Genomic DNA, 22,820 nt, shown 5'->3' on the forward strand with positions numbered 1-22,820 from the left:
TTCCATAATTCCTGATTACCATTCAGTTCCATAAACAATGCAGCTTGGGAAATAAAAAACACTTCAAAACTGGGGAGCAGGAGAGACAGCACAGCGCAGACACAGTGAGAGCAACAACCCAGCTTACCTCCCTCCCAAACCCGCCAGAGATTTCCTGGCCAGAACATTTTGGCACAGGTTTGAACAGAGGGAGAAAGAATATCAACACTTATGGTTTGGGTTTTTTATGGATGTTCCCTAAGGAATGTTATTATTATAGGACATATAAAATAATGAGATCATTATGCTTCTAACTTCTGTCTTGAAGCTTATTCCAGGCCAGTGTGTCATTAGTGACGAGCCACACTGGGCAAGGGTTCTGCAAGGGAAGTGATTTGGCCTTTTTGACTCATTTTCACAGGATCACAAGGTGTGGCTTACTCTATCAGGGCGCTGGGTAGTGGACCTGCGTCCTCTGTGCATAGTGTTAAACACCGTATCAGTCAGGGGAGAGCAGCTGTCACTTAGGGGGAACTTACACTGTGGTTCTCTGAACCGATCTCATTACTAGAACATGACCACAGACCCAGAGGCATCTTTTGAGTCCATTAAAGCAGTTACCAGCTTAACTCTTGGTTCTACAGTATTCACTAGAATGTCCCATCCAGTCATAGCCTCTGCAGGAGCAGAGGTGGTGTTATTTGGCAGTAAAGCCTGTAGGTAGAGGTCAGGCCTGAACGTATACAAGCAGGAAAGCCAGGAAGTGCTTCACTCATCGGATGCTCAGTAAAACTGGGTTGAATGGACAAAACATTTTTGATAAAAGAAAAAGTGATGGGTAAAGGAAGCAATTCACTTCACCAAGCTCCATAGGCTTCCAAAGCCTTGTTCTGTTCCTGAAAGGTTCTGAGGTGTGCAGTGTGAGAAGGCAGCAGAGCCCTGGTCCAGGGGCCAGGTTGCTGCTTGCTGCGGAAGCTGTGTCTGACCTCATTCCTGTCAGCAATCCCCAGAGCATTGGGGTTGGACTGAGAGGCCTAGAGGTGTTGGGGACAGCAATGTCAGCTCCATCCTGACTCCAGCCTCCCTGGTCCTGTGTTACACATGTGCCCATGGGGCCTGACCTGGAAGCCCACATATGATCTGGCTAGCAAGATGCACCCCACTGTTCTGAAAATAGGAAGGACCAGGCTTGTTGGATTAGGAGGTGGTCATTTTGGACCTGTTAAAGAAGCTAAGTGGCTCCTGGATACTTTGAAATGGTACTCCATGGGAGTGTGTGATGTAGCCAACCTGAAGCATGTACAGATTGAAGAGAGCGAGAGGGACACCTGGTAAACCCCACCATGGTGTGTATAGCCAAGTGCCCACTCACTATCATGTCCCATCCAGTCACAGCCTCTGCAGGAGCAGAGGTGGTGTTATTTGGCATTGACAGCTGATTCTGAACAAACTGTCACATTCTGAGCATGAGGAAATTAAAGCCCAGAGCTATGGGCTTAAGTAGCTGTCATCCTGATTTAGTTATTATGCTGATAGAGATAAAATGGCACCAACATTAAATACTCAAATTAATGAGAATGAGCCTTTGAGTGTGCAGAGAACCTCAGGGCCAATGAAGAAATACTAAGCATGGTCACCTTTGAACTTCAAAACAGGCCAGAAATATTGTGTGAATGAAACATGCATAGGCACTGTATGATAAATTACTAAAATTCTGCATAAAGACAGGAGTAGGTATGTTAGATTCTACAGACAAGGTCCTTGAGGTCATGGGTGAATAATTGTTCACATAACTGGATGGTGTCCTTGAAAGGTTGATGTAATCTTTTTTGGATGTCAACCTTGCACCCCTCTCTGCCCTAATAGGTTAGTAGTCACAGCAAATTTCTGATAAAGATGCCTCTGATGAGCTCCCCTGAATACAAACAGGATTTAAGTGCATAACAGTATATTCACATCATAATTGGTAACTTTTAAAAACTGGACATCAGGAATCTTATACCAGTTAATTAGCAGTCCTCAAAGTAAAGTTCTACAATCTAATTTCATAAATGATAGAGACAAGTCTTCTAGATACCCTTGGAAGTAACATGTAAGCACTTCTGTTTTGAAGTAAAATAGCCTAGTTTTGGTTTGGATAGGAGGTGTCCCCCAAAGCTCGTGTGTGAGACAATCTAGGGATATTGAGAAATGAAATGATTGATGATGAGAGGTGTGGCCTCATCAGTGGATGCAGGCACTGAATGATTAGATGGGTGGTGATTGACAGGTGGGGAGTGGCTAGATCACTGGTGGCATGCATTTGGAGTTCATAGTTTACCTGGTGAGTGGAATTCTCAATCTGCTTCCTGGTTGCCTTGTCCTGAGATGCTTTCCTTCTCCAAGCCCTTCTGCCATGATGTTCTCCTCACTCTCCTCAAGCTGAGAGCAGTAGAATTTACCCACCATGAACCATACCTCTGAGACCATGAGCCAAAATAAACCTTTCTTCCTCTAAGTTATGTTTGTCAGGACTTTTGATCCCAAGGACAGAAAGGTTTACTGAAACTACAATTGATACTTAGAAGTGGGAACATTGCTGGGACTAACCTGACCAGGTGGTTCAGAGTGTTTGGAGCTTTTTGGAATTTTTAGGAGGGATTTTGAAAAGTTTAGAGATGGAAGCTGGAAAAGCTTTAGCATGTTGTAAGTGGAGGTGAGTGTGTGATTCAGGTGGGATCTCAGAAGACCAGAATGCCAATAGGATCACGGACAGTAAAGAATGGGCTCATGAGGTTTCAGGTGGAAAAGAGGCTCTACTGGAAATTGGACCAGAGGCTGTTACTGTTATGTTATGGCAAAGAAGTTGTCTGTATTTTGTCCATGTCCTGAGACTTTGTGTGAGGCTGGATTTAAAGGTGATGTACTAATTGTTCTGGAGGAGGAAGTTTTAGACACAGCATTCAGGTAATGGGATGAAGCCTGCTGACAGCTTTTAGCCAAGTTCATTGTGGTAATCAGAAGCAGAAAGAAAGCAAAAAGGTTTTTTAAAAACTTGCAGTTTTTGTCATGGTGACATGCTTTCAGGTTTATATTTGTTCCTGGTCCTGGCTGTCATTTCCTGAGCTGCTTTCCCATGCCAAATCCTTTCACCATAATGTTCTGCCTCACCTTGGGCCTGGAGCTATGGCACCAGCCATCTATGTACTGAACCTCTGAAACCCTGAACCAAAATAAACTTTTTTTCCTCTATGTTGTTCTTTCTGGGATTTTTGATCACAGCAATGAAAATACTGACTTAAGGACATTTTATTTGAAGAATAGCATTCATTTCCCTTATGGATTTTATAGTGAATTTTATGACAGAAAATCTTGCCAAAGCACCTTTTTATCCAATGGTATTAAAAGTTGTTTATAGCTGTGCTGTGAACCCATGGAAAGAATGGAATGGGTCAGGAGGATGAGAACATAAGCAGCCTGAACATGAACCCACACCACACTCACAGGTTTTATTTTATTTCCATACAGAATACAACTGCGATATGCGAGCCATGCTGTGGGGCATCTCAGGGAGCTGTGTTTTCTGGGCATGGATTGTAGATGAGCTCTGTAGAGCAGGGTTGCTCTTGGATGGCCACCACTGCAGCTTGAACACTGTTGTGAAAGCTGTAGCAAGCTCTGCTTTCTCCCCACGTCTGCTGGCAGGTGACTTTCCAAAGCTGTTTTAGATAGGAGGGAGCTCTACAGGGACCTGGTGTCCCTGCCTTGCAAGCCGCCACGGCCTTGGGCCTAAAGCAGCACACGTCTATTCCCTCACTGTGTTGGGCTCTCCTTCCCTGTCATCTCAGGGCCTCCCAGGCTGCCGTCTCCCCTGGAGCTGGTCTTCTCCCAGCTGTGGACAGAACTGATGTGGCTGCCTTTGGCCCTCAGCTCCTCCATGCTGCTCCAAGTCCCCATCGGGGCCCCTCCTGGGTAGGTCATGCCTGCTTTGTCCTCTCTGGCCAGCAGAGCACTGCTCCCCACCGGAGGCCAGCTCCCATTCCAAAGGTCCTGATGCCTGAGGTGTACTCGGGGACCTTCGGGGACCTCCTGTGACTAGCTCAGATCAGTCAAAGGATGGTGGGACCTTCTCTGTACCTGCATCAGGACATTCTCTGCCCCCGCCATATTCAGTTGATAATAAGCAAGTTACAGACTCTGTCTGCCCTTCAGGACAGAAGGGCTGTATAGATACAGGGCATGGCCACCAGGAGCACCTCTGGGGTGACTCTGGTGTCTTCTTTCACCCTTGACTTTACAGGAACTTTGTTATTTTGATTCTTCTTCAGGTAATTCCATAAAAGCATAAAGGCAATGTGTGCACACACTCACACACTTTGCAGATGTGCATTTCTATAAAAGCAAAATATACAATATGATTGCTTACATGTAATTTTGTTTTTTTTTGTTTTTTAATTTTTAGGAGCAGTTTCCATTGACAATTATGAAACTATTTGCAAATGAAACAGGTTGTAAAGTTGCATTCTGTATTGTCATATTTACAATGTTACATAGTTACAACTTGGAAATCTTCCCAAAGAATCAGTCTGGCTGTGCCCTGGGGGACAGTGAGTGAGTTCCAGGCAAGTCCTGCTCCCTATCACTTCCAGAGAGAGACAGGTAGGACTTAGATAAGAAAGGTCACATAACAGGCCAGAAGCAGAGCTGGGTTCACATTCCAGTTAGGGTGTTCCAAGAGGTCCACACCGGTACATTTGTTAGGTAAAAACAGGTAGCACCTCATGGCCACTGTCACAAATACCTAAATGTATGTGGGGTTTAGATCAGTGTCTCACATTATGTGATTATTTACCACTTGTGTTAAGAATCTTTGTGACTATAACAAGGTACCTGAGCTAATTGACGTATGCAGAACAAAGGTTAATTTGGGCTCATGGTTTTGGAGATTTCAGTCCATAGTTGGTTGGACACATTTTTGGACCTGTGGTAAGGCAGCCAGTCATGGTGGGAACCATGTGGCAGAGCAAGGCCACTTGGTTGGTGACAGACCTGAGAGAAAATATCAGGGCCTCCAGTCTCCCTCAAGTGCATGGTCCCATGGAGCTGAAGTCCTCAGGAGGCCCCCACCTGTAAAGTTTTGGCCACCTCCCAACAGCACCAAGCTGAGGACCCCACTCTCCCCACACCGGCCTCCAGCGACTCAGGAGCCACAGCAAGGCAGCAGGAACATCTGCAATCACTTCCTCCTTGGTCTGAGGTCAGACTGAAAGGTGCACTGGTCTTCAACCAAGTGTCCCCTGAATGCCTTTTATTCAGGACACAGCATGTGCCTCTCGCCCTCCAGTTTAATTCAAGGTATTTTCTCTCACGTTCTTTGTTGATAATTGGGATGTCAAATGACAGTGTTCTCTTTGGTTCTTATGGCCATTCCACTGACTTCACTCAAACCTCATCCCATGTAAGTGTTTTTGAATTTGCTCTTGCTCTGATCTGATACGACCATGAATATAATAACTACATTTCAGGATGCTCCGACACCTAGCCTGCTATGCTAGGACATGTGGATTGGAGAGAAATGAACCTAAAATGACAATTTCTATGGACCTAGAGAAAAAGAATTGATTTCATGCCTTGTATTAAAGAAGGAATCTTATGATTGTCCACTCAGGATGTGGAGAAGGTTATAGCCACAGGCAGAATTTGAAAAGCTATCCTGGGCACACATCTGGTTTGGGAATCCAACGTGCGGGCATGCCGATTTTGTCAGGTGGATGATTCATGAAAGAGATCCAGGTCAGATGACACTCAGAAGAGGAAACAGAGGTGCTTGGGGGCAGCAGTAAGCTATGCTGGGGCCCAGCAAATACAGCCCTGGAGTGGGGAGGTCATGGACAGAGCACTGAAGAGTCAGAGCCGCTGTCTACAGGACTTAGGACTCAGGAAGACTTTCAAATCAGAGACCCAGACACAGAAAGGAGAAACCCAGGACGAAACCTGGGAGCAGGGAACATAAGTGGCTTGGATTTGTCACGCGTCTCAAGGAAAGGGCTGAGCTGGCAGCAAGAGGCTTTCTGAGAGTCTCAGAGAGTGCCCAGGTCTGCCTCCAGGACAGGGCAGGTGTGGGTCCAGAAGGCGGGTCCCTGATGCTGGCGCTGCCTCAGGAGGTGCTGCACTGGGGTGAGGACCAGAATCACTGGCCGCCCAGTTAGAGGTCGGGTCATAGTGAGTTTCCTGGCAGAGGAGCAGTATGGTGGCCTATGGGAGGGGAAAAGAGGGAGCCAGGACCCAGGGCTGGAGGTATGCACACTAGGTTTGCTCCTGGCATGGTTTGCTTGGAAGAGAAACCAACAGAAAACTTCTAACACTTAAATCTGACAAAGTTCCTTTTGTTCATATCTAAAATTTATCTCTACATGCTCAGATATTTAGGCCTATTTCCCCCAAATGAGTTGAGTGTCTCCAACGAATCATCTCCAGGTTGGATTCCTTTGAGTTGGGGAACAACCATGGACAGGATTCTCTCATGGAGTGTTATAAAGTTCAATATGGTGATACTCAGCTGTAAGGGGGAAAAAAAACAGGCTGATTTCTAATAGTACTCAAACTGATGTTTTAAAGGAAGGATTGTGTAATAAAATAAAAATTGTGTGCGGAAAATTCACTGTTACTCTTGTAAACGTGGTGACATCCTTAGAACTTCAGTGTCAGCCTTCAGCCATTCTGGTTGTTAGTGAAGATCTTCCTGGTTGATATGTCCCGGCATAGCCATCACTTTTATAAGCATGCACCTTTTTCTGAGAATTCAGAACATGGAATTTTTATTCTGCTTCTATAAGAAAACAAAAGTGTATAAAATAATGTCTTGTATCATGCATTCCTCAAAAGAATGACTTCCAGTGGAAATATCACACAGGCAATTTGAATGTGGTGGAAATGCAACCGGGGGAACCTCCCCGGAAACAGCTCCACGTGTATCTGAAACAGGAGGGGCATTTTGTGAAGAGAAAAGGTGCCCCAGGTCCAGACACGCCTCGTGCCACGCAAGCTGCCACCCAAACAGCTGTGTGCCAGGCTGCCTGTGTCGGTGTGTGCTTAGGTAAATGTCAAAAGGTGTGCTTGGCAACTGCAAAACACATCATAAAACACGGTAACCACGGCTGACGCCTCTGAGAGGGAGCCTCAGCCTGACTGCCGCGCTCCCCCTTGGACGGGAGGGGCTACCCCCCACCCAGGACGTGGATTGCCATCCCTGCCTCAGAGGGAGGAAGGTGCAGGTGCTCTCACGACCTGTGAGGGAGAGAAAGCGGCAGAAGGAGAATCCAAGGTGGTTTAGTAAACGTCAGGAGGCAAATTCGAGGTGGAGATGGGCACACGGCCCAGTGTCCTGCCCGCGGAGGGCATGCTTGAGGCCTTGGCTAACTCATGACGGGCACACCAGGACAGGAGGACAGTGCAGCCTACAGTGCTGCACAGAACCCCAGGAGGCCACGACTGACTGACCCTGAATGCCCCCCGGGGCAGGAGGGGCCCTGGGCCAGCACAGTGCCCAGCAGTGCTGCAGAAGGGCCTGGAAGCCCAGCCCCCAAGCCCTCCGCACTTCCGTGATTTTCCAGGCAAAGCTTACAACTTGGTGAGATGTGAAACGAAGGCCTGAAGACAAAGGCCCCTCATGCAGTGGTGGCCAGCTGTGTGGGAGGGTGATGCAGGTGCCCTCTCCTCCAGGTGAAAAAAGAAGCATTGAACCTTTTATTCACTGACATATCGAGTTTACAGAGTCCTTTCTGGGAAGGCAAGCGCCTCGGAGACCAGGACACCCTGTCAGAAAGGAAACATGGGGTCACAGGTCACCAGGCTTGCATTTCTCTTACCTGTCATGGCATCCTTAATCAGGACATGAAAAGAAAGAGTCACAAAATCTATTCAGTCAGAATTGTTGTTTACTCCCCTCCATGAGTTCTGACATAAGTACGTTTATTTAAGGGCTATTTTTAGACTTCTACATCATCATGAAGTGCCTTTTTTCCTAAGTAAACATTTTTGAAAGCAATTATAAAAAAAATAATTCTGACCGACAAAATCCAACAAGAGGCCCTGAGACCGAGGGACAGGGAACAAGCATGGCAGCCCCCAGAGACACTGAACTGGAATCTGCCCGGAGTCGGAGATGGTACAAATAGCACCCTTCAGCAGTGAGTGCCGAGGACCCCTCCCCCAGGTACCTGTCACAGCCCATGGGCAGGTGCCAGGGCAGGATTCCCTCCCTGGCCCCTGGAGATGGGCAGCCTCCTGCCCCAGGCACAGCCAGCAGCTCCTCCTCCATACCCAGCTCCCCGGGCTGTGAGTAAGAACTGCTGTGGATAACTTTCATCCTGAAGCGCAGTGGTGCTGAAAATCAAGGCATATTTCAACTTAAAGGAATTTCAGGATTTCTTGTAATGATTCCAAGAGCATTTACCTTGTAGCTCCTGGTGCCTTGGCTTAGGAAGGGTTTCGGTGTGGACCTAGACAGGAGAGGGGAGCTGAGCTGGCCCCAGTGTTCCTGTCTTGGTGACTGTGACGTGTGCAAGTGGGAATGGGGAAGGGTAAATCTTCACAGGTAAAATTAAAGAGCGGTAAGAGTTTACTGTTGGTAAATTGGATTTTGACACAGTATTTGGTGTGGATCTTGTTTTGGCATAGATCATGGATTGCAGAAGCTCATGATGTTGGAGGTGCTCTTTGGAAATTGCACAATCTCCCCCTGAGGTACTGACAGGAAGATGATGGGTAGAAGTGAAAATATCACTTACAGGGCTCAGCGGTGAATCACTTGAGAATGAAAACAGGAATAAATCTTGGCACGGGGGCTTGGGTTCCAGCTGAGGGTGGAAAGCTGAGAGCCATCAAGTTCCTCAGGAAAAACAGAGAACTTTTAAAGAATCGCAGAACTTCCTGAGTCAAGGTTTGTCATTAGCTAACAAGAAATCTCTTTCCTTTATTAAAAACTAGAAAATGATTCTGTACACAAATTGGACAGGAAAGATCCTCTGTGCAAGTTGGAAACTTTGGATGAAGAGAGGTGACTGTGGTCTGGCCCGTTGTATGGGTCTGTGTCACGAGGCCTGACACCTCTAGAGGCTAGGTGTGTGTGTGTGTGTGTGTGTGTGTGTGTGGGTGGGTGTGGTCCCTATTGCTTTGATTAATTGATTGGAACCCTGCCCACTGTGTAGCTTGGACAATTGAAACATGAATTTAAAAACTAAATCAATGAAATTCCAGAGGCAGTCATCTTCACACACAGAATGACTTTCTCTAGTGGAAGCTTCTGGAAATGCTAATACGCTGTAGGGTGAAATAAGACCTCTATGAAGTGGGCCTGTTGAGGAGAAAAAAATTATTTGTTCTCTTGCACAATATAATAATCAAAGGAAATGCTAAGAAATTGTTCATTGGTAGACAGTATTTCTGTGGTAATTTGAATGTTGATTATTGAACTGATAATTGAAAAGTAAACCACATATTTCCAAACTTAAAGGAGTACTATGATTCTAGTAGGAAACGCCAATAAGAAAATCATTCACCAAGAAGTGAAGGAAAAGTGTTGCCCCTTTTGGACACCCACACTGTTATCCAGGTCACTGGCTGTTGAAAACGGACGTGCTTGTTGTCCACTCGGTTTTTACCCCAAAACTGAACTCACCATGACCAAAAGTACTACTCTGCCCTTCTAGTGCTGAATAGTTCTGAAATGAACTTCATTTAATGTAAAGTCGTACATGAAATGTCCTTTTAATATGTACATGTGGCACCCAGCAGTTCCACACCCAGCTGATGGGATTTCCTCTCTGGAAAATTAACATAGAAATAAGAAAGTGCATAGGTTCCATTCTAGTTTGCGGGTAATATTATTTAATCCATTCTCAAATTTCCCTAACATCACATTTTTAGTGTAACTTTTGATTTTTATACCCCTATATATCTTTATTGATATATAAATACACACACACACACATCCTGGGGATAAAACCCAGGGCCTTTTGGATGCTAGGCAAATTCTCGACTACTAAGCTTCCCATGTAGCCCTGAATGTTATTTTTTATTCCTCCCCAAATTTTTAAAATCAAGAAGTATTAAAATTTGAAGGACATACTTTTACTTTCATGATACTAAAAGCCAGCACAGATTTCTCCCTATGTGGAAAGATGATGAATTTTGTTTAAAAAGTTTTTTGAAACATTAGGTGCTTGATATTTTGGTGGAGTCAAAGGCATTCATAAACTCATGGTCTGGAGTTAAAATAAGCACAAATTAGACATAGAGACATGGACATGTCTCGTGGTTTCTGTTTAAGTGCTGGACTTACTGTGCAGCAAGGTCTCACCTTGAGCCCTGCTCAGGGAGGCCGCCCTCTGTGTGGAGTGATGAGCTACCTGCCTGGGGAAGCAGGGAGGGTAGAAACACAAAGTCACCAGTCCTCGTGCTCACGCAGAGCTAGGGAAGAGCAGGAATGTCCAGAGGGGTGGGGCCCAACCTTGCAGGACAGGGTGACTTGGATCCATAAGCAACACGACAGCCCAGGAAGACAGGGTGGGTGCAAAGGCATCATGGGCCCCAGTACCCTCAGGAGACTGGCTGGAGCGAGACTTCACCTGGGTACTTTGGGGTCCCTGCCAGGACTCCTCAGGGGGCGACAGCTGTAGGCTCCAGGTGAGCTGAGGAAAGTTCGATGAATCAGGTGGAGCTTCGCAAGTTAGAGGGGGGACACTGAGTGCCAGGGTGGCTGGCGCTGGTTCCACGGGCACAACCATTCCAGAGAGAGGGTGTCTCGACAGGAGCAGGAGAGTAGAGCTGGCCCCTTGGGGAGGAGTCGGCACTCACACTCACGGGCTTGCTTGGCTTATGGAGGTTGTGGTTACCTATTTCATTCTGGTTTGGGTTTGAGGACTGCACACTCCATGATGTTTTCATGCTGAAACCTCAAGTCTCAGTGTGAAAATGCACAAGGCCAAGCGCTTCCCAGAGCAGGTGTGAAGATGCACAAGGCCATGCGCTTCCCAGAGCAGGTGTGAAAATGCACAAGGCCATGCACTTCCCAGAGCGGCAGTGTGAGGCTGCAGGGCTGTGGTCAAGCCAGGTGGCCCCTGTTGGAGTGCCAGAGAAGCAGGCCCTGTGAGACTGCGGCACCTTCCAATCCCTGTTAGGCCGAGGATGGCGCTCATGCAGCAGGACCTTTGAAAGGAGGAGATGCTGAGAAGAGGAACAGCAAGTGTACTTGTGAAGGCTGGGCTGCCCAGCAGTGGTGCAGCTCTTTGAAACTGAGGACCACCACACTCCACGGGTCCAGGACCTGCCTTCTCCCACTGGGTGGGCATCCCTTTGTGCCTGTTAGTTGTAGAACAGTAAAAGTAGCAACATATGAATCACAACAGCAGGGACAAATTCCAGCATTGCTGTGGTCCCCTGTAGTTCTGCAGACTTTATTTACGAAGAGCTCAAGGTGTTTTCATAAATCCTTTCCTTTTTCTTATAAACACCTCTACAGTGTGGGGGAAGGGAGATATAACGTGACCATTCACACTTAGCTCCTGGGAAACGAGTAGAACAGGCACAGGGTTGGCCGTGCCAAGACTCGGCCAGAGCGGTTCTGGAAAGGGCTCTGCTGTCCTGTTTCTCCTCCTCTGTCCCTCCCCGGCCCACAGCCATCTGATCAGTGTGTCCTCAGCCTCTCTCAGATTGGGCCATCCCACCCTCTGTCACTCTCCTGCTCTCTCGGGGTCTTAAACACTGTCCAGGAGAGGCTTTGCCAGACTCTCGGAAGACGTTTTGGCAAGAAGTAAGAGCATAAATGAAGAGAGGAAAGATGAGCAGGCTTGGTAATCGTGCAGCAGCGGTCAGTTATAGGCTCTGGCCACTGACTACACCAGGAGTTGTCTCCCGAGGCTTCAGGTGAGAAGGAGCAGATTTGGGTAAATTTACATGGAAATAGTTGGCATGTCTAGGTCTGTTATGTTTCATAATCCAAAGCTGAAAACTTTCTGGGGAAATGAAAGTTTAAATTAGCTTCTAAATGATCAAGGATGAAATCCCTCCTTGGGACCTCTAAAAATGATGATTAGTCATATTACATTTTTTGGCTGATCACATGGATCTGCCTCAGGAGGTGGGAAGAGAAGTGGTAAGATCTCTTACAGTTTGTTGGCACCGTCTTCTGGACCCAAGGAGGACTTGGGGAGCTGTGGGAGGAAGTTCTCCAGGACTGGGAGGGGAGGCCCACTTCAAAGAAGCCTGGCTGGGTGGACTGGCTCCCCATCTAGCCCCTGCCGCCACCCGTCCTCCACCCCCCACCCCCTGCGCTCTGCAGTTTGGTCTTTGCCCCTGTGTGGGGTCTGCACGGTCTGTGCCTATGGTGCCTCTCAGCCCCAGGCCCTCCAAGGAGCTAGAACCCCGCCGGGCTCCGGCCACTGACCCACTGTGCCAGAACCCTCCAGCCAGGCCTACCCAGAGTCCTTGATCCTACCCATTTTCTCAGGTCAGACAGAACTGCCCAGTGCCTCCAGATGGCATCTGTGGGTCCCACAAGGCCTGGACAGTCCACTCTGCTTCCTAAGTCATTGGTGGACACTGGAACCCTGGGGTGAAAATAGCAGATTAGTCAGCTGTTTCTGTATTGATCTAAGATATTTTAAAAGGAGCTGTCAGTTTGGATATTCTCTTCAACAAAGAAACAAATATGAATGTAAGCATCACTGAGTTTTAGACCAAAGAAATCAAAGTTATATGCTAAGGAATCTGCACTACTAAGAAGTGATTGTTCTAAAAACACCTCATCTGATGTGTTGCTAAATTTCCTCCTCCATTTCCTCCACCATTTGTATTTGATAAATTTAATTTTCCTTAAGCAATATAGCAAAACACACACAAAAACAAAACATATTCTGAGACTGTTTGAATATTCCTACATTTAAAAGTAATTATATATTAGGAGACGGAGGCAGGAGGATCACAAGTTCAAAGCCAGCCTCAGAAAAAGCAAGGTGCTAAGCAACTCAGTGAGACCCTGTCTCTAAATAAAATACAAAACAGGGCTGGGGATGTGGATCAGTGGTCAAGTGCCCTGAATTCAATCATTAGTACCCCCCAAAATAATAATAATAATAATAATAATAATAATAATAATAATAATATTCAATTTCACAGAAATATTCATGATTAAACAATTCATTATTAAAAGTATTTATCGGTATTTAAAATATAAAGCTGTATTACAATTCTAATGCATTCTATTTTGGTGTTGGAGACACATTGGCTGAATAATTTTTCACTGGCCACCTTTTCTATTGGCTCTCTATAGATTGGTATTAATTTACCAAGCTATTGAACTCTATATTCAATCTAGCTTTAAATTCTGTCTCACTTTTATATCAAATCATATTAAATTATTTAAGTGTATATTATAAAAGTTTTCATTTGTACTTGGCCATGAGGACTATATAGGACTAGTTCCTATAATGAGACACTTTAGAATCAGTGCCAGTTAGTCAGAGGATTGGAAAAGTCAAGGCATTTTAAGAAATTAGTGAGTTTCTGACTTTAAAACAAAAACTTGTTGAATTTCATATTTTTAGACATGTTATTTCTATATAAAACAAAAACAACAAATAATAAAAAGAGACCCTTACAGGGCAACTGGCTGCTTTAGTTATTACCTGCAGGTAACAGGAATAAAACACTGAAGATAAATCACACAAGGCCTGTGAGACATGGTGGTCTGACTTCCTGGTGCTGCTTCTGGGTCTCCCTGTGTGTCCACGAGTGTGTCTGTGTGTTTTGTGTTTGTGAAGATGAAGGGACCTGCCGCCATCACCCGTACCCGTGCTGTTTCCCGCCAGCCATGCGCCCCTTGGAGAGCACAGGTGGCTCATTTAGAAGCAGCCATATCTCATGGTTCGTGGCTGCCTGTACATGGGCTGCCTGTGCTTGCATCCTGTGGCCACCACCTCCTCAAGGAACAGCCATGTGACTCCAGCTAGTGCATCCTCCCCTGCGGCCACTCATCCTTAGGTACACAGCAATGCCGTGGTGACACCCCTCCTTAGACTCTGAGCCCTGGAGGGAGACAGAGCTGTGCATTGCAAGATCCTCTGTGTTCAGGTGCGTTGATTAGCAGACAATGCCCCTTCATAGGCAGCCTGATAGTGCTAGAAGTCAGCTCCATCCTCCTGGACACGCACTGGGCTATTAACTTTGCACCTAGCAAGATGTCTGAGGCAGAGTAGGGGCTTTGTGAATCTGTGTTGGCTAAGGGTCTCATCAGTGAGTCAATGCACATCAGGGAACAGGATGTGCCAGATATGTGTTCCCAAGCAGAGGACTAGACACACTCTCTCTCTCTCTCTCTCTCTCACCCCCTCCCTCACTCCCTCCCTCTCTCCCTCCCTTCTTCCTTCTCCCTCCTTCACTTTAACATCCATAAATACATTGGGCAAGGTCTGGGGATGTAGCTCAATGGTAGAGCAATTGCCTAGCATGCCTGAGACCCTGGGTTCTTTCCCCAATCCACTGTCCACACCACCACCCCCAACGCACACATCAATATGTTGAGGAAAAAAAATCAAGAAATTATACTTGCAAATGTACTTCATCAATGAAAATGAAGTATTATCAGACCAAGCTGCTTTGAATAATTTAGTGCCTTCATCAGGCGGAAGTCACACTTAGGACAGTAATATTAAAACCTCACCTTTGTCTGGGAGTAGCAATTGTCCCCATGACCATCTTGCTTGTTGGAATGTGTGAGTCGCGCCCTGTGGGACGTGTTGAGGGCGGTGCCAGGCCAGCTCAGCACCGACAGACTCCTGAGGGACCTCTCACCCTGTGTCCTGCTTCTGTGTGCCATGGCCTGCCCCAGGACGCGTCGGTAACTGGGAAGAAACAGAAAGGAAAAGATGGCTGTGAAGGCCCGGTGACCAGTGTGTCCCCTGAGCTGTGTGCCACGTCCATCTGGCCACCCTGTGGTGATCGCCCACCTCTCTTCCTCCCTGTGAGGGCTGACAGCGTCGCCTGCTGCATCCAAAAACATCCCAGGCACATTTAAGTGATTCCGTAGAAGAAGTCTTCTGTGAAGGCTCACGTGCTCCAGGACTGGACGGCCTGCGGGGAGAGGCCGCAGATCCCCAGGCCCTTCCTCGGCGCTGACCTCCGTCCTACCTCAGCCACACACACGGGGCACAACGCCCGCACTGCTCCTCAGGGCCATCCACCCCTCACCTGAGAGCTCTGCCCCATTCATCCCACTCCACGCCACCGGCCAGTGCAGCCACCCTTCCCTCACAGAGCCTCAGGGTAGGTGGCCGCGCACCTTGCTCTTCCCGGGAACATGCTGCATCTTCCACCCAGGGCCTTCCTGTGGGCTTCTCTGTCCACAGGGCACCCACTGGCTGGGTGACTGGCAGATGCTTGACGCCTGGGCAAATGTCCTCTCTTCTCCGAAGCTTAACCACGGCTCAGGACTTCTTCTCCTGCCTCTCAACTGCGCACAGACCTTTAGTCTAGCATTTAGCGTTTGAACCAGTGTTTCTTTTCCTGGTGAGAGAGTGGACGACAGGCCCCTGCACAGTCCAGCTGCTCTCAGTCCCCAGCTCAGAACTGGTAAGAACCTGTCTTGAGAAGGAGCCCTGTGCTGACCCTAAGTTCTAGCACAGAGCAAGATAGTTCCAGAAAACCATACTCACCCGCTGGGTGTAGCTGGAGACTCACGTGGAGGGAGATAACTCCTGTCCTTCCATTTCCATACCCACCATGTGAATGTCTGACCCCAACTCACTCTGAGCTCCCCACCCTGAGTTTCAAATATCCTCAACACAGAAGGTCAGAGGGTCATGTCACCAACCAGTAAGAAGGTGAGTCATCCAGATTCCTTCCTGTTGACATGTCAGAGCTGACAGGACAGGACTTCACTAGGACAGAGAACACTAGGGCAGGTTTGGTTTGAATTTGTACGACAAATTTAGAATCGTGAAATATTTCAGGACACACCCCTGGAATCCTTAGCTGTGACTGCTTTGCTTCATGATTTGTTAGCGAGTCACTCGATGAAAAGAGCAAGATAGGTCCAGAAAATCCAATCTTGGGTTGCTGACTCCCATTCTGGACTTGGACAGGGTTTTGATGTCTCTCCCTGAGGCTCAGAGGTTCACATTCTGTTTAAATGTCATCAATATCCTCTTCACTATTATTTTTGGAAAATTTGGAGGTTCTTTCCATAGAGGACCCCTAACATAATTATAAAGTAATAGCTTGATAATAAAACTTAACATGTGGGAGGAATGGAGTGAATTAGATAGAAGAAGTGGTGAACAAATCAATTTGAAACCAACAGCAACTATAAAGAATGACATAGATATATATCTAAATGGTTTAAAAACTAAACACACACACACCCTAGATTTCATTCTTAAGTAGCAAGCTATGTTTTAAAATGTGGGTCCATTAAGCACTTCAGGAAGTTCAGCGTTAATTAACTTTTCTCCTCAATTGAGTCACAGAGATTAGTTTAAGCCAGGATGCAGCCTTAGCCTCCCTTTCTTTCCAGGTGACTGCAAATAAATACAGTTAATAAAATGAGGGCATTTGTTAGCCTGTTCTTTTTACTGCATGTATGTGGAAAACACTCTCTTATTTTTGCACATGACAGCCTTTCTTAGATTACTAAGAGATTTTTTTTCCCCTGAGAAAGAATATTATCCAAATGGTCATATTTCCATAAATGTCTAAGGTGGTGGTTCTCTGCAGACACCTGAAGGTGTCAGTGTTGGGGAGCAGGCCACAGAGCACGTAGGGGAAGCTGTTCTTCTCCAACATGCTTTCCCAGCTCCCCAGGCAGAAGACCCTTCTGTGGTATCAGTCGGGGTTCTTTGGAGGAATAGAATCAACAGGAGGTATGGTTATAGAAAGGGGATTTATTAGATTGGCTTACACCACGAGAAGCTGGATAGTCCACAGTGGCCAGCTGCAGGCTGGAGAGCTGGAGGAACCAGGAGCTTGCAGTCCAAGAGGCTGAAGCCACAAAACAAGAGGGATCAATGGTGCTATCCCTGCCCAAGGCCAAGGGCTTCTGGGAGCTCCCTGAGAGTCACTGGCAGAGTCCACTTTGGAAGAGTCTGATGTCCTCAGTTGACCATGGCAGCGATCAAGAACCCATTCAAGAAGAACGGAGCTTGCGTCTGCTGCTGCTTCCTTGTTCTTCTCTTATTCCTTCCAAGCCTCTAACCCTCGCCCCCCAGACAGTGCTGCCCACACTTGGGGAGGGACTCCAGTTTACTGTCCCACATGCCAATCATTCCTAGACACACCCTCACTGACATACCCAGAAGCTCTTGCTCTTCAGCATCTCTTAATCCGATCAAGGGGACAATTCAATGGAACCTTCCTGTCCTCACGGCTCAGCAGGGCAGGGAAGTGGGCCGCATGGGGAGCAGGCTCTCCACACCTCCACACAGGTCCCTGGGAGGATGAGAGCTGGTCCAACACCTGAGGCTAGCAGTCTGGGATAACTGCAGTGACTGTCCCACGAGAAGTCACAGGACTAAGTCTAAAGGAGGCTAAGAACCTTGTGACGGCAGAAGGCGTGCAGCAGACCTTCCCATCGGCCTGATGCTTGCATCTTGTTTTGATGAGCACTTTTGGTTCACAGTATCTTTGCTGTATTTATGACTGACGAAGAAGTCACTGGAAAACAGAGAGACCTGGAATCACTAAATAGCCACACTTTGCATGTAACTCTTAATAATGTTTTCACACAAACTCCTTGATTTTTTTTTAAGTTGCTGTGGCTTAACGAAATGCAGAACCCGTTTCTGTGGCCTGCATTGTTGCAGGCTAGTGGCTTCAAGGTGGAGTGTGCTGCTCTCTGGATTTGTACAGATATTATTAGTCTTTGGCAGTTGGATGACTGATCATTGAAGTCTTTTAAATTCACATTCCAAGGGAAATCTCTCTTCTGGAGGGATATTTTTTGTAGATTTAAATACTATGTATATTTTTAAAAACTTGAGACCTAAAAATAAACCTTAGCAAAGTTCCCTAAAAAGGTATAGAATCTGTAACACAGAATTCTACATTGACATTTCAGAATTCTGCCCTAGTACATCAATTTGAATCATTTTATCGGTATTTAAAAGCAGGGCTGAAGTTTTTAGTAGGTCGTGGTTCAACATTTCCTGTAAACCCAGCAAGAGCAGCTCAGTTGGAATGAACTCAGTGGAGTTTCGGGGAGACACCGTTCACTAGGGCTGTGTTCCCAAAGCCCTGGGCAGAGTCGGGGTTCAGGGTGAGACTGCCCTCTTGGCCAGCTCAGAGTCTACCCGCTGGAAGCAAGGAGTGCCATGCCAGCCCTTGGGTCCCAGAGCCCTTCCTCCAGCTCTTCCAAACACTGACACGGGGCTCCCAGTGCTTCCTCCGGGGGTCCAGGATTCCCCCTGTGTCCGAGTGAGGCCATTAACTGTGAGAAGGTGTGAGCCAGAAGCTGACTTGAGTTGGTTGACTGCTTCGACCTCCCGACAGGGGTTGCTTTAGGGGTTGTTTTGTACAGGACACTGGGGAGGCCTGCAGGCATTTAGGAACCAAGTGTGGAGCTTCCTGTATGATAACGCGTTCCATCATGCCGCAGCTTCCTAAGTGACCTTTTGAAGAAACAATAAAAGCTTCAGAATAAGCCAGGTACAGCCGCGATGAAGAGTAACTGTGCCCCATAAACATAGCTTCCCTTGGCGGTGTGACAGGATGTGGTGTAAAATCGAGTTTCGAGATCGGGTGATAGAAAAGACAATAAAACAGTTAATTCTCCAGAAAGTTCAGCCCACATAAAGTCTCTTAGACATTTTTATTGACACATCTTTATTTGTTGACTTGTTTGTTTTTGATGTTTCTTTCCTCCTTGATCCACATAAAGTTCTTAGACAAGTTTTGGGGGCAGAGGAAATGCTGCTTCTAGCTAATCTTAGAATAAGTCTATGTCTAGATTTTGGAACTTTGATAATGTAAAGGACACGCTCTCTCAACCTAGGGAGGTGCGTGTTCTGAGCAACACTGTGAGCGCTGACATCTAGAGCTCATGGCTATGAATTGCTGAGATAGTTCAGGGGCTCCCAGGAAAGTCACTGTCATTACCAACACAGGCAAGCGTCTCCTGCACAGAAAGTAAGCGTCTCCTCTGTGCATCAGACACGTAAGTCATTGTCAAAATGAATGACTGCTTCTCTGGGCAGTCTCTTCATCCCCAGTGTGTGAGTGTGTGTGTGAGTGTGTGTGTGTGTGTCTGCGCGCGCACTTAGCTTTTAAGCACTAGATGGACCTGCATAGCAGCATAGGACTGTCACCTTCACAGGCACGGTCACCTTACTCATACCCTGGCACAGTGGTACTGGTCAGAAGGCTAGGCACTGCACTCTGGGGTTTTTGTTTTCATAACTGGATTTTGTTTGACTCATGGATATTCTGAATCATTTGGTGCCTAATTGGAGTCAGAGATGGTGGAGCATTTCAGTACCACTTTTGCTGTCAGGACAGAACCCTCCTGCAGTGTGGCAGGTAGAAGTCACCACCTCCGGTGCTGCGGTCCCAGGCCTGGGCGGAGCTGCCTCCTAAAGCCCAGTTCAGATGCTGTCCTTGCCAAGACCCAGGTCAGGTAAAAAGACAAAAAAGAAGCCCCGGCCAAGTGCTCCACAGGCCATTGGAACCCTGGGTGCTCAGTGGATTTGGACGCAGGTGACACAAGAGTTCAGTGTTTCCCTCAAACAGCCAAATATCTGCCAGTCCCTGAAGCCAGGTGGGACTGGGACCCTCTCTCTGTTCCTGCCTCCCTTGGGGCCATCTGAAGCACCCCTTGCTGGTCAGTGCACTCTTCTGCTCTCCCACTCTGGACATCCAGAATCATAACGTTTCCATTTCTTATGTCTTATCATCTGTTGCAAAGACAATAACGTTGCAGTTGGCAAAGAAGGAAAACTCTCAGCAACCCCGCGTACATTCCCACAGGTGTACTCTCTTCCCTATATGAAGTCACAAAACCCAATCTTTAAAAAAAAAACAACTGTTTTTTTGTGTGTATATTTGTTGATGGAGAGCATACCTTTATTTTATTTATTTATTTTTATGTGGTGCTAAGGATGGAACCCAGTGCCTCACACATGCTAGGCAACTGCTCTGCTACTGAGCCACAGCTCCAACCCACAAACCCCAATCTTGATTGGAGACCACCTGGGTATAACTATATTGCAAGTTTCAGGGAATATTTTCCTCAGTGGATGGTATCTATGTCAAAATGCAAACCGGACAGGCCCATTGGCAGAAAAATCACATATTTATTTCATAATTCAATTGTTTTTGAGAAAAGGAAAATTAGGTAGAAATAGAAGTACACAGAACATGTGGCCCTCAAGCTTCCGACTCTATATAAGCATTAAAATTCACATCATAACGTGAAGAGAAATAGGTTACTGTCAGACTGTCTTCACAGATGGCCCTAAGTGTCGCCCACATGAGGCCACCTGCGCAGAGGAGCCTCCCTTCTGTCCTCCATTGCTTTGACAACTGAGTTTTCCAACTCCATTATGATTCACTTCTGTGTCTCTGTCTGGCTGAGTTTCTCAGGAGCCTCGTGGCATGGGGACATGGCAGGTGGAGACTCAGGAGTCCCTGGCTTTTGTGGTCAGGATCCATTTATAACCCCCTGAAGATGGAGGCTGAGAGCGTGGAGGAGGTTAGCAGGAAGGTGGGAGGCTGCGATTTGGGCTGGTGCAGGCACCAGCTGCGTGAGCCCTGGGGGTACAGACAGAGGCACGACCTTCTCAGAGATGGAGTTGTGACAGCGAGGGGTGTGGGGGCTGCCAGGCTTCTGACTCTAAGGAGGCCTGGGGGGTGCAGCGTGTTGACCAGAGGTGTGGGTGGACAGGTGGTCAGCCTGGGAGCACACGTCCTCGGGAGTGCCGAGGCAGCCAACCCTCGGCTCTGAGGAGTGGTTCACAGAGACCCCCTGAGACCCGAGACCCTCTCCTCACGACCACACCCTCTTCCTCTTGCTGCATCCCAGGGAGCCCTCAGGCAGCACTTGTTCCTCCTTTAACTTAAGGGGGCATGCACTTGACCTTGAGTACGTTCACTCTTCCCTCTCTCTGCACAGGTTTTGACCTAGTGAAGTGTGAGGACCCAGGCATCCCTAACTATGGCTATAGGATCCGGGATGAAGGCCATTTCACGGACACCGTGGTCCTGTTCAGCTGCAACCCGGGCTACGCCATGCACGGCAGCAGCACCCTGACCTGCCTGAGTGGGGACCGCAGGGTGTGGGACAGACCAGTGCCTTCCTGTGTAGGTGAGTCAGGAAGCAGGTGAGGCTTCACCAGGTGAGGAGAGGTGGAGAGTGTTGCTGCGGGTAGCTTGGCCACCATTCTGCAGAGATGAGGAGGATTCACCCCCCTACAGTGTGCACATACTCCTGAGATGGGCAGGTGCCTGTGCGTGCTCCGGTTTGAAAGGCATTTCCCAGGCCACTTTGTGGAGGCCGTGTGCACAGAGTTGTGGGAATGACCACATGGTGTGCCACTGTTTTACACACGCACCTTAATGACCTGTCAAGGAAAGGGCTAGGGGTGTGGGAGAAAGGATGGAGCTGTTGGTGCACTTCTTCATGTATGTGGTGCAGAGGTGATTTTTAATTCAAGGTTTTGTTCATCAATGAGCTCAACAGAAAGGGCGGCCCCTGGAGTGATTCCCCGTGTCTGTGTCTTACAGCTGAGTGTGGAGGTCGGATCCCGGCTGCCACGTCAGGACGGATACTGTCCCCCGGCTACCCAGCCCCTTATGACAATAACCTGCATTGCACCTGGGTCATAGAGGCCGATCCCGGGAGGACCATCAGGTAAGTGCTGCGACTTGGCCTCAGGGATTTGAGGACAGAGGAGAGAGAGTAGCACACTGAGTCCACGGAAAGAGGAAAGTGGAAGGCTGTGCCGTGAGATCACACACACGTCTCTGTTGGTCCTTTGAGATGACGTGTGAAGCCATGTGATACTGTTATCACCCGTGACAGTGACAGAAACAAGGTGAAGTCAGTATCTCATCAATGAGCTGAGAGGCGTGGACGTCATTCCCTATCAGTGGGTGGTTGTGCAGCTCAGATCTGGGTGGGCTCAGCAGGAGCGGTTCCCGTGGCCTCCTCGGGAACCTGGCCTCCTCTGGCCTCCTAGGAAGACCCAAGCACGCCTGCCAGTGCCCTTCCTGCAGCATCCAGTCTTGTGGAGGGCCCTTAGCAGCAGGGAATGAAAGTTCCAGCTCTGCTTGCTACCCTCTGCTGATATGTGGTCACCAAAGCCAGCCTCGGGGACCAGACAGGACTCAAGGCACACAGAAGGGGTCCCTTGATGGGAAGAGAAGCAAATGATCTGATCAAAAAAGGGGGCGCCACAGAGGTGTGAGGGAGACCTGGCCATTTGCAGGGGACCAGGGTAATTTGAGGTAGACCAGGAAGGCACTGGAACATCCCAAAATCACGCCAAAATGACACTCACTAACGCTTGTAGAAATAGTGCAAATATTCAAACAGAGCGTTCTGTTTCAGTTGACAGTTCAAAGTGTTGGGATGATTTTCTTAAACCAACAAGAAGCAGTGTTTTAAAGTAGATGCTCCCTGTTCCAGTTGGCAGTTGGCGATAAATAAGAGCATATAGCAAAAGGGCAACTTTAAAACACATTCTTTAATCACAGTTCTCCACAGAGAGCAGGACACAGCCTTCCACAACTCTGCTCTTTCATCCAAGTTGCTTGTGAATCTCAGTGAAAGTTAGTTTCTAAAACCCTTGGACTCCAGCAGGCCTCTCCCTGAGCCC

The 22,820-nt window shown here is 47.6% G+C and overlaps 1 protein-coding gene across 1 annotated transcript in view; it reads left to right on the plus strand.

The window, feature by feature from the left end:
* Window positions 1–22,820, plus strand: part of CSMD1 (CUB and Sushi multiple domains 1) — a gene marked incomplete at both ends in the record, with an annotated part of 1,655,719 nt that overhangs the window by 1,382,632 nt on the left and 250,267 nt on the right. Inside the window, 2 exons of the mRNA XM_081269879.1 lie at window positions 21,116–21,307; window positions 21,727–21,853. Coding sequence (XP_081126005.1) covers window positions 21,116–21,307; window positions 21,727–21,853 — 319 coding nt within the window. The remainder of the gene's footprint in view (window positions 1–21,115; window positions 21,308–21,726; window positions 21,854–22,820) is intronic.

Source organism: Spermophilus citellus (genome assembly GCF_964194105.1).
Source record: "Spermophilus citellus genome assembly, chromosome: 16".
Lineage (NCBI taxonomy): Eukaryota > Metazoa > Chordata > Mammalia > Rodentia > Sciuridae > Spermophilus > Spermophilus citellus.